Source organism: Ustilago hordei (assembly GCF_900519145.1).
Source record: "Ustilago hordei strain Uho2 genome assembly, contig: UHO2_contig_24, whole genome shotgun sequence".
In the NCBI taxonomy this organism is placed as follows: Eukaryota; Fungi; Basidiomycota; class Ustilaginomycetes; order Ustilaginales; family Ustilaginaceae; genus Ustilago; species Ustilago hordei.
This window is the reverse complement of record NW_024545283.1, coordinates 188,795-204,640: the sequence shown is the minus strand read 5'-3', so window position 1 is coordinate 204,640 and position 15,846 is coordinate 188,795. Positions and strand designations below refer to the sequence as shown.

General features: G+C 52.3%; 5 protein-coding genes across 5 annotated transcripts; 2 read left to right on the top strand and 3 right to left on the bottom strand.

Annotated features, from left to right (window-relative positions):
* Positions 1-502: 502 nt before the first annotated feature.
* UHO2_07169 (uncharacterized protein) lies at positions 503-732 on the bottom strand (the record flags this gene model as incomplete). Its single annotated transcript, XM_041558971.1, has 2 exons — positions 503-589; positions 625-732. 2 exons carry the CDS (start codon positions 730-732, stop codon positions 503-505), a joined length of 195 nt encoding a protein of 64 aa, XP_041414905.1.
* A 311-nt stretch (positions 733-1,043) lies between these two features.
* On the top strand, positions 1,044-5,015 carry UHO2_07168 (uncharacterized protein; the record flags this gene model as incomplete). The annotated part of the gene is made up of 1 exon (XM_041558970.1): positions 1,044-5,015. The coding sequence occupies one exon, from the start codon at positions 1,044-1,046 to the stop codon at positions 5,013-5,015; it is 3,972 nt and encodes a 1,323-aa protein (XP_041414904.1).
* A 50-nt stretch (positions 5,016-5,065) lies between these two features.
* On the bottom strand, positions 5,066-5,761 carry UHO2_07167 (uncharacterized protein; the record flags this gene model as incomplete). The annotated part of the gene is made up of 1 exon (XM_041558969.1): positions 5,066-5,761. One exon carries the CDS (start codon positions 5,759-5,761, stop codon positions 5,066-5,068), a length of 696 nt encoding a protein of 231 aa, XP_041414903.1.
* A 365-nt stretch (positions 5,762-6,126) lies between these two features.
* Positions 6,127-7,203, top strand: UHO2_07166 (uncharacterized protein; the record flags this gene model as incomplete). The annotated part of the gene is made up of 1 exon (XM_041558968.1): positions 6,127-7,203. One exon carries the CDS (start codon positions 6,127-6,129, stop codon positions 7,201-7,203), a length of 1,077 nt encoding a protein of 358 aa, XP_041414902.1.
* A 682-nt stretch (positions 7,204-7,885) lies between these two features.
* UHO2_07165 (related to RFX1 ### major transcriptional repressor of DNA-damage-regulated genes) lies at positions 7,886-10,121 on the bottom strand (the record flags this gene model as incomplete). Its single annotated transcript, XM_041558967.1, has 3 exons — positions 7,886-7,908; positions 8,026-9,134; positions 9,235-10,121. The coding sequence occupies 3 exons, from the start codon at positions 10,119-10,121 to the stop codon at positions 7,886-7,888; spliced, it is 2,019 nt and encodes a 672-aa protein (XP_041414901.1).
* Positions 10,122-15,846: the final 5,725 nt, after the last annotated feature.

Genomic DNA, 15,846 nt, shown 5'->3' with positions numbered 1-15,846 from the left:
CAAGTCGCGTATCGCCTGCCCTGGTGAGGCTGGAAAGCGTGCGAAGCCAAGCCAAATTCTTGCTTTCTTGCTTTCTTGCTTGCTGATTTCCTTTGAAATTTGGCCGACAGCTTCACACAAGAGAGAGAGAGAAAGAGAGAGAGAGAGAGACACACACACACACACACACGCATCGAATCGAATCGAATCGGCACAGCAATTCTGCAGTCAAGGCACAGCAGCAAGAGCACAGCACGGCCCCCGGACACTAAACCCGATTCAGTTCAGGCTATCAACTCACTTCTGCTTTGCTCCATCGGTTCACCTTGGTCGCCATTCTCCTTTCTTCCATATTCTTTTCTTGCTCCACCCTCGACCATCTCCTCTTCAAGGCTCGAACTGGCAGGATATCATCGCAGCTGCTAACAACTCATCGGACAGACGCTCTCTTTGCCGACAGCTCCAGTCTTTCCGGCCTTGTGTCGTTCCTGCTTTGCGCTGGGTCCAGCAAACTATACAGCCTCTATCGAACGCCCACACATTCATAGCCTTCCACCACATCCCATTCGGTGCCTGCTGGCATCCCCGCATCCGCACCCGCATCCGCACCCTGGCGGCCAATCAAAGCTTTGACATCTTACCTACGTCAACTTGCCTGACGCTACGATCGCGTTCCCCCGCTCCCACCTCAGCGGCGCCATAAGAAACTTTCTGCTTCAGAAGCTCGATCTGCTTACGCTTCTGCCTCGACATCTGCGCTCTCAGCTCATTCTCCTCACCGCAGCATCGGACCAGCAGAAAGCTCGAAGCTAGACAAAGTTCTTCCCATTCCTTTATCAATTCGCTACCACTCCACTTCTTCACGGATGACGCAGAGCTACACGGACAGCACTCGAGTCTGATTTGCCTATAGGCAACTGCTCCCCTTCCCTTCCTTCTGGACATACCATCCAACCTACCCAACCCTTCAACCACCTTGCGCGCTTGACCACGACAAATTCGGCACTGTAACAGCCCTGATCTATTCGACCAAATCCGACCTCAGCAGTCGCAGCATCGCCATCATGTCGAGGCACTCAGGCGCCTTCTTCGGCGACGACGTCAGCTCTCTCCCTCTGCACAACGACCCACACGTCGGCATCAACATGGCTGGCCTCGACACTCTAGGCGGACAACATCCAGGCATGGCCCAAGGCAATCCATATCCGCCCAGTCCATCCTCCATGCGCTCACCTCATTCGTCGCATGGTCACGCTACAGGCTCCAACAAATACATCCAGAGCCCCAACTCGGCTGGCAACTCGAATACAGCCGCCTACACCTCACCACGTCTGCATAACTCTCAGCTGACTGCCCATCGTCTTGGCGATTCCTCAGGCGCATCCGAGCGCTATTCCTTCGACAATCAGCAGCAGCACCATCAGTCGCACTCTTCCGCCTATCGTAACGAAGGCTTGGGACGCTCCCACTCCATCGGTCACGGCTCGCACCCAAGTCAGTCCAGATCCGCTTCCAACACAGCCATAGGCACTTCTGCCATGTATCTCTCTCCACAGACGGGAGCCGGTCAGGGATTAGCATCGCACTCCTCCTCCGCTCACGGCAGCAACGGAACAGCCACACACTCGGGCTCCTATCTCTCCTCGTTATCGCCTTCCGGCATGCGACATAGCAGCTTCATCAGTGGTGGCGGTGGAGGTACTAGTGGATCATCGGCTACCTCGTCTCAGGGCTCCTACAGCGGACTTCCCAATCTCTCGTCCGGCTCATCTCATCCAGCCAGCCTGCTTCCAGCTCCGCAAATGCTTTCGAGCCCGTACAGCAACTCCAGCAGCCACCGTTCTTCCAACGCCATGGACACTTCGGGCTCCTCGATACGCGACCAAGCAGCCAGTAATCCATACAGCCCCAACAACTCTCACTCTAGTCGTTTTGTTAGCAGCAATACAGCAGCTGGAAGCGCGAGGTCCGGCAGCCACGACCCATCCAACCTCATGGACATCAGCTCTCCTCGCGAAACGCCCAGATCACCGCATCAGTTGTCTCAGCAGTACAACACCTCCGCCGCCCGTCTCGGCGATCTCTCTGATGGCTTGCCGTATGCATATCAATCCAGTCATGGCCTGCAACAAGCAGCTGCGTCTTCGAGTCAATATCTCTCTTCCAGCAGTCGGCATTTGCAGCAGGGTGCTGGTGGTCTTTGGCCTTCTACTTCCGGAGGGTCAGGGCGAAGCAGCATGATTCTCGATCCGTCCTCAAGAGACAGGTCAGGTGACAGCACTGCTCGCAACGCGACCGTCTACAGCGATGGTGGATCATATGCACAGCACGGCCTTGGCATCAGCTCGTCCGGTTCAATGACCACTGCTTCCGACAACTCCAGGACTAGCTCCGGTAGACGCGATCAGGCTTCGTCGGGAAGATCGTCTCGCCGCAACGAGGGCTTCCGTCGAGTACGTGACTGGGACGACCTTCGACCTGTCATCGACAAGACCACCGCTGCAGCATCGGGAGCAGCAGCCGCTTCGGATGGCAAGGCAGCCACTGCCGCAGCCCTCACTACGATACGACGAGCCGATCCAGCAGGTGGATTCGTCAGTCCACTCAAAGCTTTGACCGCCTATCTGCATCACACCTATCACTTGGTCAATCCGGCTTTCTTCTACGAGCTCAGCTTCAATCCACGACGTGTGCTCACCAAGCCCAGCAAACCTGTTCAAAACGATGGCAGGGACAACGAAGAGAGTGACTACATTCTCTACGTCAACGATTGGCTCGGCACGGAGGAGGGTCACAAGTATCTCATTCTCGATATCCTTGGTCAGGGCACATTCGGACAAGTCGTCAAGTGTCAAGATATGACAACGCACGAGATTGTGGCGGTGAAAGTGATCAAGAACAAACCTGCCTACTTCAACCAGAGTATGATGGAGGTCACCGTGCTCGAGATGCTCAACGGCAACTGGGATCCGAATGACGAACATCATATCTTACGACTCAAAGACACTTTTATTCATGCAAAGCATCTTTGCTTGGTGTTGGAGCTGCTTTCGTCGAATCTGTACGAGCTGATCAAGCAGAACTCGTTCCAAGGTTTGAGTACAAGCTTGGTCAGGGTTTTCACGGCGCAACTGTTGGATTCCTTGACGGTGCTCAATGAAGCGCGCTTGATACATTGCGATCTGAAACCGGAAAACATTTTGTTGAAGACGTTGCAGACGCCTTCGATCAAGTTGGTCGACTTTGGATCCGCTTGTCACGAGAAGCAGACCGTCTATACTTATATTCAATCTCGATTCTATAGGTCGCCCGAGGTGTTGTTGGGTCTACCGTACAATTCGGCGATTGATATGTGGTCGTTAGGGTGTATCGCTGTGGAGCTGTTTTTGGGTTTGCCGCTGTTTCCGGGTACGAGCGAGTACAATCAGATTTGTCGGATTGTTGAGATGCTAGGTTTGCCACCACAGTGGATGTTGGATAACGGCAAGCAGACGCAAGAGTTCTTCATCCTCTATACGGACGAATTCGGACGAAAGAGTTACCGGCTCAAATCGATCGAACAGTACTCCAAGGAGCATAACATACAAGAGCAACCATCGAAAAAGTACTTCAAGGCTTCAACCCTACCTGACATCGTCAAGACCTATCCTATGTCTCGGAAGAGTGGCAAGTCGGCAGACGTGCAAAAGGAGATGGCGAATCGGAGCAGTTTTATCGACTTTGTTACCGGGTTGTTGAATATGAATCCTCATGAAAGGTGGACTCCGCAACAGGCGAAATTGCATCCGTTTATTACGGGCGAGAAGTTTACCAAGCCGTTTAGACCGCCTTTGATTCCTACTGCTGCCTCGACTTCCGGGTCGGGGGCGAGGAAGGAGGTGAAGGGTAGTGATGCGAGTAAGCATCCGTATGGGGGATTGGTGCAGCAGAGTTCTTCGAAATCGTCAGGGAAGAGTTTCCAGGATGCAGCGGCGTACAATCAGCATTTGGCTCAACAACAGGCGTATCATTCCGCTGCGGCTAGGCAACAGGCTCAGCCGGTGTTGAATAATCCCTATGCGAGGGAGGAGGCGGTGCAGGCCGAGGCGAAGGCGAAGGCTAAGGCGCAAGCGCAACTGCAGCAGAAGCAACAACAGCAACAGCAACAGCAACAGCAACAGTATAATGTTAGACACTCGATGGCAGTTCCCCCCTCTGCGTACTATGGTGCTGGTGCTGGTGGGGGGAGTGGGAGTGGGAGTAGGGATGTAATGCAGGGGGATGGTGGTGGGGGTAGGGGAAGATCGGATCAGAGGCATAGTATGATTCCGCAACAATTGGCTGATTTGGTGATGGATCAGCGGTTGGGGGGCGGGATGGTGAATAGGGACGATCCGTTGAGAGAATGGGAGAGACGGCAGAATGGGTTAGCTCCGTCTTCTGCAACGACGAGTGGGAAGAGGAGACAGAGTAATAACAACTACGGGCAATTGGATCTGTTGCAACAGCAAGCAGAAGGTGCCGCTTGGGGTGGTGGTGGTGGTAGTGCGGGTTGGGATCAGATGAAACCCAGCGGCGCCGGCGGCGCCGGCGGTGGTGGTGTCGGTGGAGGATCGTTCTCGGTGGTTGTTGATGGAAGTCAGGATCAAAAGGGAGGAATTGCTGCTCCTCCTGCTGCTTACTCCAGTAGCAGCGGCGGTGTAGGTGGTGGGGTAGGGAGGTATCAAACTTCGCCCGGGCTCAACATTGGTGCAGGAGGTTATGGAGGTATGAATGGCGGAGTGTCAATGAGCAATTCTCATAGTTCTGGTGGTGGTCCAACCAGTGGTGGAGGAAACGCATCTACACTGCCATTCGACATTTACGATGCAGGAATGGCCAACCTCCTGCCTCCCTCCCTAACCCCCGTACGAATTCAAGATAGAGATCAACAGTATCAACAGCAACAACAACAGGCGTTTTTGCAACAACAGTACGCAGCTCAAATGCAACAACGAAGCCATAAAGATCGACGAGATCCCTCCTCGGGTGCTGGTGGGGGTTTTGGCGGCCTCTGATCCTCCATGCCTCTTCCTATCTTTTAACTTGATCTATATATTTGTTATGACTATTGTACATGTGTGGATAGGGCAAGTGAGCAAGCATCTCGCAGACCTTTTTCGAGTGCGAGGAGTGCATGTGAGTCTTGCGCTGACTGGATTCGGCCAGGTTGGGGTAGGAGAGGGTTGGGGATGGAGAGTGAGAGAAGGAGTTGTGGGAGAGAAAGTTTGGATGCGATCCGTTTGGAAATGGAAGAGGCGAGCGAGGTGGTTGAGGAGCTGGTGGAAGTTGTACTGATTGTGGTGGAGATTGGTTCTCTTCTATACCCTCCGGCTGTAGAGGAGGAGGTGGGGGATGGGAGTACGGGGCACATGGCTAGTGCGAAATCTTCTGCTAGTGCTCCTAGTGGAACTGTGTAGGAAGGTTGGGATGGGGGAGCTGAGCGGCCTGCGGCTGCGAGTGCGGCTGATAGTTCTGCGTCTAGAGCTTCTTCCTCTGATGTTTGCGGTGCGGAGGAGGTGGAAGCGGTGGGATTGGGGTTGGGTAGGAGAGTATGTGCGGTGGTGGCGGGGATAGATGTGACATGGACGAAAAGGCTGCTCCCCGCTGTAGAAGAGGAGGAGGAGAGGTGTACGATCTGTGTCAAGAAGAATGGGAACTGTGGGTGAGGGATTTGGATGATGTGGTTTGTGATCGATCGTGGTTCCCCCGCCACCAGCGCTGCTGGAGGAGGGTTTGAGGTTGAAGTTGTTGCCTCGGTCATCTTTCGAATTCTTCATCCGGGGATGATGTGGTGAGATGGAGGACGATTGATGCTATTGAGAACAAGAAAAGTTGTATTGGACAGTGCACTTCAAGAAGAACACTTTCGCGGCCTTCACAAAGAAAGCTCCACTTCGCGCAACCATAAATATGTTAGACCGCGCCGAGTTCGCAAAATATAAAAATATTGATCGAAGAGCCGTGTCACGTGACAGAGGTAGTGAATTGGAAGAAAGCGCTCTCTCCTTTTTTTCCCAGCTGACACCATCGAAGCCAGCGGCTTCATCACTTCTCATCGTTACCACCACATTTCGTCTAGTTGTCATCGTTCAGCCTCTGCACCATCGCAGCAGGCTCTCCATCACCATGGTAATGCCGAACGCAACCCGCTCGCTATCATCGATCTTGCGTCAACTCACGCTCTCCACCCGCTCAACCCCCTCGAACGTCCGTCTTGCATCAACTTCCACCTCCTCCCCCAACGGCAGTAACGACGCATACTCTCGAGCCCGCACACCCCTCCTACCACCCATCTCCCCCCTTCCCAGCCGTCTAAAACCCGTTTCACCAGCATACTACACCGGTCGGCCAGCATATATCGACACGCTTCTTTCTCTCGAACAACTTACACGCGAAACCAAACGTTTGCTCGAACAATCTTATTTACTCCCACCCAACTCGTCCGCTCCATCCATCTCAGCAGGTCGGGGAAACCTTTGGGTTTCTAGTGCAGGGTTGCAGAGTATTCTAGGAACGAATCTTAAAGCTGCGCAGTATAGGCAGATTATTTCTCGGTTAGGGTTGTTAGCGAGGTATGCTGGGTTGGTTAATCAATACGAAGGAGCAGTAGGGGGAGTGGGAGTGGAAGGGGTAAAGTTGGTGGAGAAATTCAAAGAGACTCTGGAGAGATTTATGAATGATAATGCCAAATCCAACAATTTGCTCGCTGAAAAGGATACCGATAAGGCGTTGTGGGAGAATAGTATGAAAAAGGTTGATGGTAGGGGGAGGGCGTATGCGATGGGAAGAAGAAAGGAGTCCAGTGCTCAGGTTTGGATTATCCCCACTAAAGACTTGGATTCTATTGGAACGATCCTTATCAACAACATGCCCATTTCGGAATACTTTACCCGAACCGCAGAGCGAGAAGTCGTTACGTGGCCCCTCAAATTAACCTCTACGCTCGGTAGCTACAACATCTTCGCACTAACCCGTGGCGGAGGGAAGAGCGGTCAAGCAGGCGCAATTGCTCACGCCCTCGCAAACGCTATCGTAGCAGAAACTGGTAGCTCGCTGCCTATGGAAAAAGGTCTCCCAGTCAAAAAGTATGTAAAAGATGTCCTGGCAAAGGATGGAGTACTGAAGAGAGATCCAAGAATGGTCGAGAGAAAGAAAACAGGCAAATTGAAAGCTAGGAAAGCTTTTACCTGGGTCAAGCGTTAAGCTCTCCTTCCCTCCACACCCACCTAAGCATGTTCTTGCTGGCAATCAACATTTTTTTTGCCTCCAATCCGTTTCGACAAGAGGTGTGAATCGTGCCAAGCCGTGCGAGATGTTCGACTGAGGTTGCGTGCTGCCGTTGTTGAGCGAAAAGCCTGCACTGCAATTTGCTGTTCTCGATCACTTTGCAAGTCTCAACGGAACCATCTGCAATTCGAGCTGACGAGCATCGCAAACCATTCCATCGCACAAAATAGTGAGGAAGAGATGTTCTTCTAGAATTGCAGAGGACAACAAAGAGGAGGTGCTTTCGGAGCAAAGAGAGAGAGGGCGATTTGTGTGTGTGTACGCAAACCGACATTACCGTCGATTTGGAAGAGGAGAGTTTCAAAAACAGTTGTGTAGCGGAGGGCGACTCTTCAAGAGCCAACAAAGAGAGTGAGAGCAGTGAATCCCGTGAACAGAAGAGACAACGAGAGTAATAATACCATAACTAGAGAAAAGAGTGAGGGGAACCAGTCCGCTACAGAGGAAATACAGTCGGGGAAAAGTTAGGACCCTTATGGGATAGGGCAAGGATGGATTGGCATAGCTACAGCTAGACTACCAAACGTAGTGTCGCGTGATCGGCGAGGTTTACGTGCTGAAGGAGCACAGAAACGCCTCCCGAGTGGACAGGGTTATGCTATTCCAGAACAAAGTTGTTCGCTATATATATATATAATAATAAAAATTAAAAATTAAAATTAAAAAAAAACACGAAGGAACAAGTGTCAGTACGCAACCAAATGGAGAGTAAAGCTTGACAAAGTTATCCATACTTACGCCAGGCTTTGCGCGTTTCTTGCGCAGACGGATGGGTACCTGTTGCGTGGTTGGTCGCTGATGAAGAGGTGCCGCTGGTGGTGGAAGCATAGGCTGGGTTGGAAGCCGTGCTGGAAGAGGTATGTCCTGGCACATTGGGCCAATCGGGAAATTCTTGGCAAGAACGACGCAAGGGGATTGAGCTAGATACGTGGCGAAGATCTTGTACGTAATGATAGCCGTGTAAGGAAGAAGCAGGGCTGTTAAGCAGGGAACCGGATTGCGCTGGTTCGCTGATACCCGAAACACTTCCAGGTCCAAACGCAGAGACATCACCAGAGTGCATTATGCTACCATCACCCGTTTCGCTCGACGGATGAACACCACCACCAGGCAAGTAAGACATCTCGCTCAAACCCGAATAGGAGTGCGAGACTGTATGTCTTCTAGGCATACCACTACCGCTAGCAGAAGACGAGAGGTGAGCTGCATGCGGCAAACCTTGCGATTGCACCTGCGAATATCGTGCTGCGCTTCCATCTTGAGTACCGTAGGTCGTACCTGAGCTCGTACCGGGAGGAGTCATGACAGCACTATTGAGAGTAGCAAAAGCAGAAGCGATAAGTCGGTCGTCGGTGGCGACACCAGGGTTGTTGCCCAACGTGCTGCTTTCTGAGGAGGCATGGGGCGAGTTGTCGAACTGAGTAGAGCGAGATGATTGAGCCTCTACTGGTGATCCTTCGGACGAATGGTTATTGCGATAGGATGATGACTCGCCATGTTGACCCTCGCATCGAGCCTTGGCTCGTGCTTCCGAGGCATACTCGGCACTGAGACCAGCACTGAGTTGCAGCTTGCCCGCTTTTTCATCTTCGAGGAGAGATTTGACCTTGATCGCTTCGCGCTCGTTGGATGTGCCGAAACCGCAATAGTGGAAGCGTGTCTTGCCGCGGCCTCCCAGACGCCGTTGTGCGACATCAGGGAATTGGCTGCGAAGCACCTTGCCAAACGAAGCGGCTTGAAGCGGTTCAAGACCGAACGAGTCACAAGCTCGACGATACGACTCGTGCAAGATGGTACGTGGGATCGAGATCTGAATCGATGGCTTGAGCGTGTAGTTGCAAGTGAGCCTATAAGGTCGAAGCGAGAGAGGAATGAATGTAGGTCAAGTTGTCAGCAAACAAGTCAACGTCGATATTGTGATGGATCAAGTGTCTTTCCGGAACTTACCACATGCGAGCCCACTTATCGCGGTAGAACTCAGCCATCTTCTTGGTGTTAGCCGTTTTGTAGAGCGTCGAGACCTGATCGAGCATGCTGTCGATCTCCTCAGGAGGGTACTCTGGTTGCGAAGCGGAAATGTATGCGCCCGAGCTGCCCATCTTGGAAGTCGAATCGCCGTACATCGGGTAGGTATGCGAGCCCATATGCGAACCGTAATTGCTATGATCAAACTGATCACCCGACACGTCGTAGTACGTCTGGGAACGGTTGGGACTGGTGTTGGCAGAGGACGAACAAGTGTCGTAGATGATGTTGTGTGACATGGACATCCCAGCTGAGGTCGACCACGAGCTTGAACCGGTTTGCGTCGGATAAGCGTATCGACTGTAGGCGGCGGCATCGGCGGAATGTTGCTGAAACGTGCTGGGCCAAGCAGAGTTGGTTGCTGGAGCGAAAGTGTGTGCACCGGCCATGTTCATCTTGGAAGCATCGAAGCCACCGCCACCAAAGTGAGCAGCGCGGGGAGTGTCTGCAGGCATAACGCCTTGAGCAGCGTGGTCATAGCTGTCCATCGCTCCTTGAACGCCAAAGTGGGACGAACCCTCGATCTGACCTCGAGGAAAGACGGACTGACGAGGAGTGACGACATTCTGACCGAGATAGGCGCCCATCTGTCCACCGACGACTTCAGCGTGTTGTTGCGTTGGCTGCAGAGGCTCAGGTCGTAGCTGCTGTGAGGATGTAGAGCCGTCAGCAGGCATCTGTGCATACATGTCTTGCCGTGTCTCGCCGACGGTGGAAGGTCTGCTGTGATCCCAAGAGACATCCGCTGTGTCAGGTCGATATGGTGAACCAGAGGCGCTGCTCTGACCTGTGTAGTAAGGAGCTGACATGATGCTGCTGGTTTCCTTGCTGAAGGCGAAGATGAGGGGCTGACGGAACGGAAAAGCCGTAGACTTTATCCTGTCTCAAACGTTGCGGCTTGTATACTGTTACCAGACAGAGCTTCGAGAAGCGTTGACTGAGCAAGATAACTAACCAGGCGGGATGCTGATACGATGATGGGAGACGAGATACCGGCTAGCACGATCTTCCGAAAGTCCGGCCCGGTGTTGGCAAGCCTCCGCTGAAGCGGAAGGATCGAAGCGGCGTCGGAAGATGACAACGCTTCGCGAGCAAGGCAGGGCACGAGAGCGGTAGAAGAAGCTCTCTGTGAGGAGGCGGAAGAGGAGGCAAGCAGGTAGGAAAGGATAAGAAGGAAGGAGTCAGTAAACGCAAGGTGAAGGTTGGTCGTGAATAGGCATCAAATCAGCCGATGCTTTCTCTTGTTCGCCCCGAGCTTGTTTTGTAGTAGCGAGGTCTGTGGCAACGAAAAGCCGCAGTTCTGAAGCTGAAGCTCATGCCGATCCGGTAAGGTCTAGATCGAGAACGATGATGAGTCTTGAGCGGTCGCCATATCGTGCCGCAGCTACAGTGATGTGATCGCGCGATCAAGACTGATGCAAGATGATAGACATCGAAGAACGGCTGGAACTCCGAGTCGCCCTTAACTTGGAAAGGCCCACACACTGGTCGCGCTCTCATGTAGCAACGTACAAGGTCACAGCCGCGGTGACCGTATAAGGTTTGCGGGGGAGCCAAAGCTTGATCGTCAAAAGCTTTAGAAAAGGTGGGGGAGAACCTGCGAAATCGAGAGGTGCTCTTGGGGTTGACGATGTATCGTGGTAAGCTCTCGAGGTACCGACTGTAGATGGCTCGATGCAGGTTGATGCCCCTGATCTGACGTAAATCCTAGCCGGAACAAGCTCTGGCTCTGTGAGCCTCTGCTCGACAGTAGATGTGCCTGAGATAGAGGGAAGAAGCTCGCGGTGCAAAGGCAATCCGCTCTCGGACGTGACCGATGACGAAGTGCAAGAAAGAACGTTCCTCTGAAAGCTTGTTCGATGATAACGACCAGAGACATGGTTGTTGCGGATCAGAAGCTGGCCAGATGCGGAGTAGCCGCAGTCGACGCGGCGACCTCGGATGCGAGCAGTACCAAGCCGAAGATGTTGGTTGCGGATCCCGAGATACAATGTAGATGTGAGATAGTAGAGCCAAGACCGTCCGGTCGACGTGGGCAAGAGCGAGAGCAGAGTGAGGATGCTGAGTCGCCACGACGCTGGCTTGGCTGAGCTTGATCAAGGTGCGAGCGAGCTGAGAGCTGAGCAGTGCTGAGCAACGGCGATATGACGTGACAAGAAAGACGAAAAATAAAAATAAAATGCTCAAGAAAATCAAGTGAAATTTGGAATTTCCATTGATTTTCTCCTCTTTTATATATATATATATATATATATATATTTGCTTACGTGGAGCTGACTTGACTCGACAGAGCAAGGCCAAAGGACTTGCTTGACCTTTTAACGCTGAAGCGAGACAGTCAAGCCGCGTCAAGAACATGAGCATGCGCCTGTCATATGAGCCCAAGTTTGCGTGATGCTTTTCAGCAGCGGCGAGCGTCGTTGGTGCAAAGCACGGTAGTGATTGGGAGCTGGAGCCATCGACTGCATGCAAGAGCGAGCGGCTTCTGACTGTTTCAGCGCGGTCATGGCGGCTGTCGATCAGGGAAAACACGGGAGGCGGAACTCTTGGCGATAGGCAGCAAGCTTGTTCGAGTTTGATGGCGGCGGCGCTGGGCGAAACTGCGACTGCTATGGCGCACGACGAGAGCCGCTAGCCTCAAGTGTCCTGACAAAGAGACAAGGCATAGTGCCATGACATGTGTGCTTGGCGCGAGACTCGCAAATATGAAGCCAGGGTGTTGCAACCTTGTTTTCCGAAGCCAGACTTGCCATTATTGTCATGTCAAGTTGGCAATGGCCAAGACAAGGTTTCGCAGCTGTATTGACCGAGCGCCGAACCCATCTGAGAGCGAGGGGCGGCGGCAACGTCTTTGACAGGGCGTCGTGCTGACTCGACACTGACTAGGACGCCGAAGAAAGAAGAGACTGAGAGGGGCGGGCGAGCAGGCGAGTGCTGGCCTGCGTAGAGTGATGGACGTAGAGTGATGGAAAACAAGCTCGGTACGAGAGAAACGAGATGATGCATTTGATGTCGATTGTGAAGGCTTACTTACTAGATGCTGAATGGAATGAGTCCTGCTCGGCGGGGTGCTAAACCTTGTTGGAAAGAGAACGTGTAGCGGAACGAGCTGCCTATAACGATACAGAACAAGAGAGGAAGAACGAAGCGATACCTTGTGAGCCAACTTGAACCAGCAAGAAGGCAACAGCGACCCCAAGACGTGCATAAGGGGGATGCGTGTGTGTCGGGTGACAAAGGCAAGAAGCAAGACAAACGGTTGCACAACAAGTGACAACTTGAAATCACCCTAGCCCCTCGTTCCTGCCAAAGAGTCTGCGAAACACCGCTTTCTTAATCGCGCATGACAATGCTGCCGGCGATCAAAGAATCAAGTTGCAAACGTCGAAAGCTAGCGTGGGCATACCCCCAGTGTATACCTTGGGCGATGAAGACGGCAGAAAGAGATGCAAGGCCTTTGATTGGAGTTTGGTGCAAGATGTGGAGACGGCGGTCAAGAGATGAGCACCAAAGGGCGCAAACAAGCCCTACTTCATCTCGGCAGGTCGAAAGAAGGGGAGGGGGGTGCCTCTCTTGCTGTCATCACAACGAGGTCACACGCATCGCATTTGTGGTTGGGCGCTTCATGGACAGAACAGCGAGAGTACGCAGCGACTCTTGGTTCGAGACCGTGTAGGTATTGACTCACCTTTGGCTTGGACAGACCGGGTTCGGCAAAGTCACCGGCGAAATGTCACTGTGATCGAGTCTCGCTCACGGTGGGTTGGTGGTGCTGCGGATACAAAGTGGGTTGACCGGAAGTGTTAAAGGCCACAAGCTCTGCTGGTCTGAGGCGGGCCTGGACCGAGAGAGCGAAATAGAGCGAGATGAAAGGCCACGCTCCTGACGCTGCTGTGCGTTGGCTGAAATGGGACGACGGTGGCCCAGGGTTAAACGGTCGAATGCCCACTAAGTGCTGGAGGTAACACGGAAATAAAGTGGGATTAGACAAAAGCGTCCAGAAGGTGCAGCTGAGTGGGGCGGGGGCAACGCGTGACTGGTGCCGGTATGCAGATGGTGGGTAAAGTAGGGTATGCTGAGGAGGCAAATGCAGATTCAAATGCAGGTCGATGCCGTCAAGTGAAGTGAAGAAAGCCACCGGGTGCTGTAGGCGTGCAGATATGTATCTGTCCTTGGTTGGCTGGGAGAAGCAACGTGTAAGCGGAAGTGCGACTGGTGGGTTGTCAGTCGTAACGGAGGACGAGACGATGTGATGTTATGAATCGGAATTGCGGCTGTCAACCGAGTCGTTGAGATGGTGGCGGCGGTGATGGAACGGATGGCGCTGATGCGGACGGAGGGGGAAAGGGAATCATCGAGATTGACGGTCACCAGGAAAGGTGAAGGATATAAGGAAAGAAGAGTCAGGATGAGGAAGAGGAGAGTTGAGCCGGACAAGTCGTATCAGAGAGAGAAATGAAGAACAGCAAATTCCGAACAAAGATCAGGCTGAGGCGAGGGGGCGAGCAGCGGCGGCAGCGGCGGCAACATCAACAGTGGAGCAGGAGCAGGAGCACCAGAAGGTGCAAAGAATGGCAATGGCGACGGCGACGGCGCAGCGATCTATCAAATCGAAGAGGGGGGGCAGTGCTTGCAGAGAGCGCAGGAAATGGTCAAATGTCACAACCACGACCAAGAAGAAGCACGCACACCACCAAGTCTGGGTGTGGCAAAGCATCAACATCAGAACTGACACCGAAACCAGAAGATCAAGATCAAGATCGGGACGTGGCAATGAAGCCAACACGCACACAACACAGCGTACAAAGCGGAGGGGAAGCGCTCCAATGCAAAGCCGCGCTCAGCGGTTAACGTGGCAGCGCAACGGCCGCTCGGAAGCAATGCACGCAGAGGAAAGGCAAAGAGAGAGAGAGAAAAGAGAGGGTTCATTTCGAGGGACAAGGGACACGCATGAATACCAGAAGAGCAGAGCAATAGGTGCACCAGAAAACGAAAAGAGAGGAGGAGGCGTCGGGGCTGAGGTAGATTGGAGAGTAGCAGAAGCGCACATGTCTATGAACGAGGGTGAACACATTTTAAGACGTATCAAACATTTCGCGTTTTTAAAAACGCGGGTTTTTCGAAGGGCGCATTTTTGGAGGAATTTAGAACACCGCCAAGGAAATGCAAGTTTCCAAAAAACACAAGGAACTCATACAGCCAATGAGAGGCATAACCTAAGAGTAAGCATATGTTACTTGTCCTGCTCTCTTCACTACCACCCATTGCTTGCTTGTATCTTGCTTTCCTCTTCACACAATGCACTCAATGTAACATTTGATAAAATGGTGACAAGGGTCATATTCAGCAGCAGGAAAGAGTGAGTGCTTGTCAGTTCAAATCAAGTGTTTGCTTGGGTGAACAATGCTAATGAGGATGGTTGCATCAAGGCTTGCTCCTGTCTCCTAGCTGAAGTGCTTTGAGTTATGGCATTGTAGTCTGCAGTAGTCTTCTTGTGACATCAAGACATTGCAGTAGTGTCTTCTTCATTGTGGCCAGGGGTTCTGAACAGCACCTGGAACATATCCTTTCAAAGATCATGTGCAGCAGAACTTTGAAGTCTTGACACTGTGTACTGTGACATTCCTTGTGTTGCAGCAACAAGATCCAGTTCATATTGCTGCTGATTTGTGCATGTTATTCTCCTGAGCTCTTATGTATCTGTGGCATCAAGTTGGAGGCTTTGCACAACTTTGTTCCCCTCATCCTCAGAGAAAGAGGGCAACAGCAGGTTGGCAATATTGGCAGGATGGTCATATCAACTGGCAAAGGTGTGTGCAACAATGCAGGCTTGGATGGTCTCTGCAGTGGTGATGTGGTCCTTGCTCCTGTCAGCACCAATGTGAGAGAATGGTCCAACTATGATGGCAGAATGGCCATATCCACTGTCAACCCAGATGAACTCTCCTTTGTGTCAGTGATTGGGAATCAGGTAACCAAATCGAAACATAGTGAGCAGTAAAACCACTACACCAGCTAGTCCCTTAGCTGGTGCACCTGATTCACACAATACTGAAGTATAAGCATTTCACTCCCCAATGCTCCGGACCCAGATAACGGAATTCTATTCCGGTGACACTGCAATAGAATCAGCATCTAAGCATGCCGTTGCAAGCAAGATTGCAAAGACTTACCAGGTTGGATGCATCCATGTTCATCAGCAGCATACCAGCTCCAGTGAGCAAAAGCTTCTTCTTCTCCCTGTTGTACATCTCTTGCAGCCACCTCAGCTTGGCCTTGATGTGATTGGGCTTGACAGATTTGCCTGGGAACATCAACTCAAAGATCTCCCAAAAATGGGATCTTTGTGAAGTTTGTTGGCCAGATCACTCTCAGCCAATTCTTAAGATGGTAGCAGAATGTGCTGGTAGGACTTGCTGTTGTAGATGATTGTGATGAGGTGGAGAATGTTGGCACCCAACCATGTGAAGTTGTTCTGACTTGTGGCAGATCCAGAGGCTCAAGTTGGACAGGAAGGACAGATGCCTCAAGGTA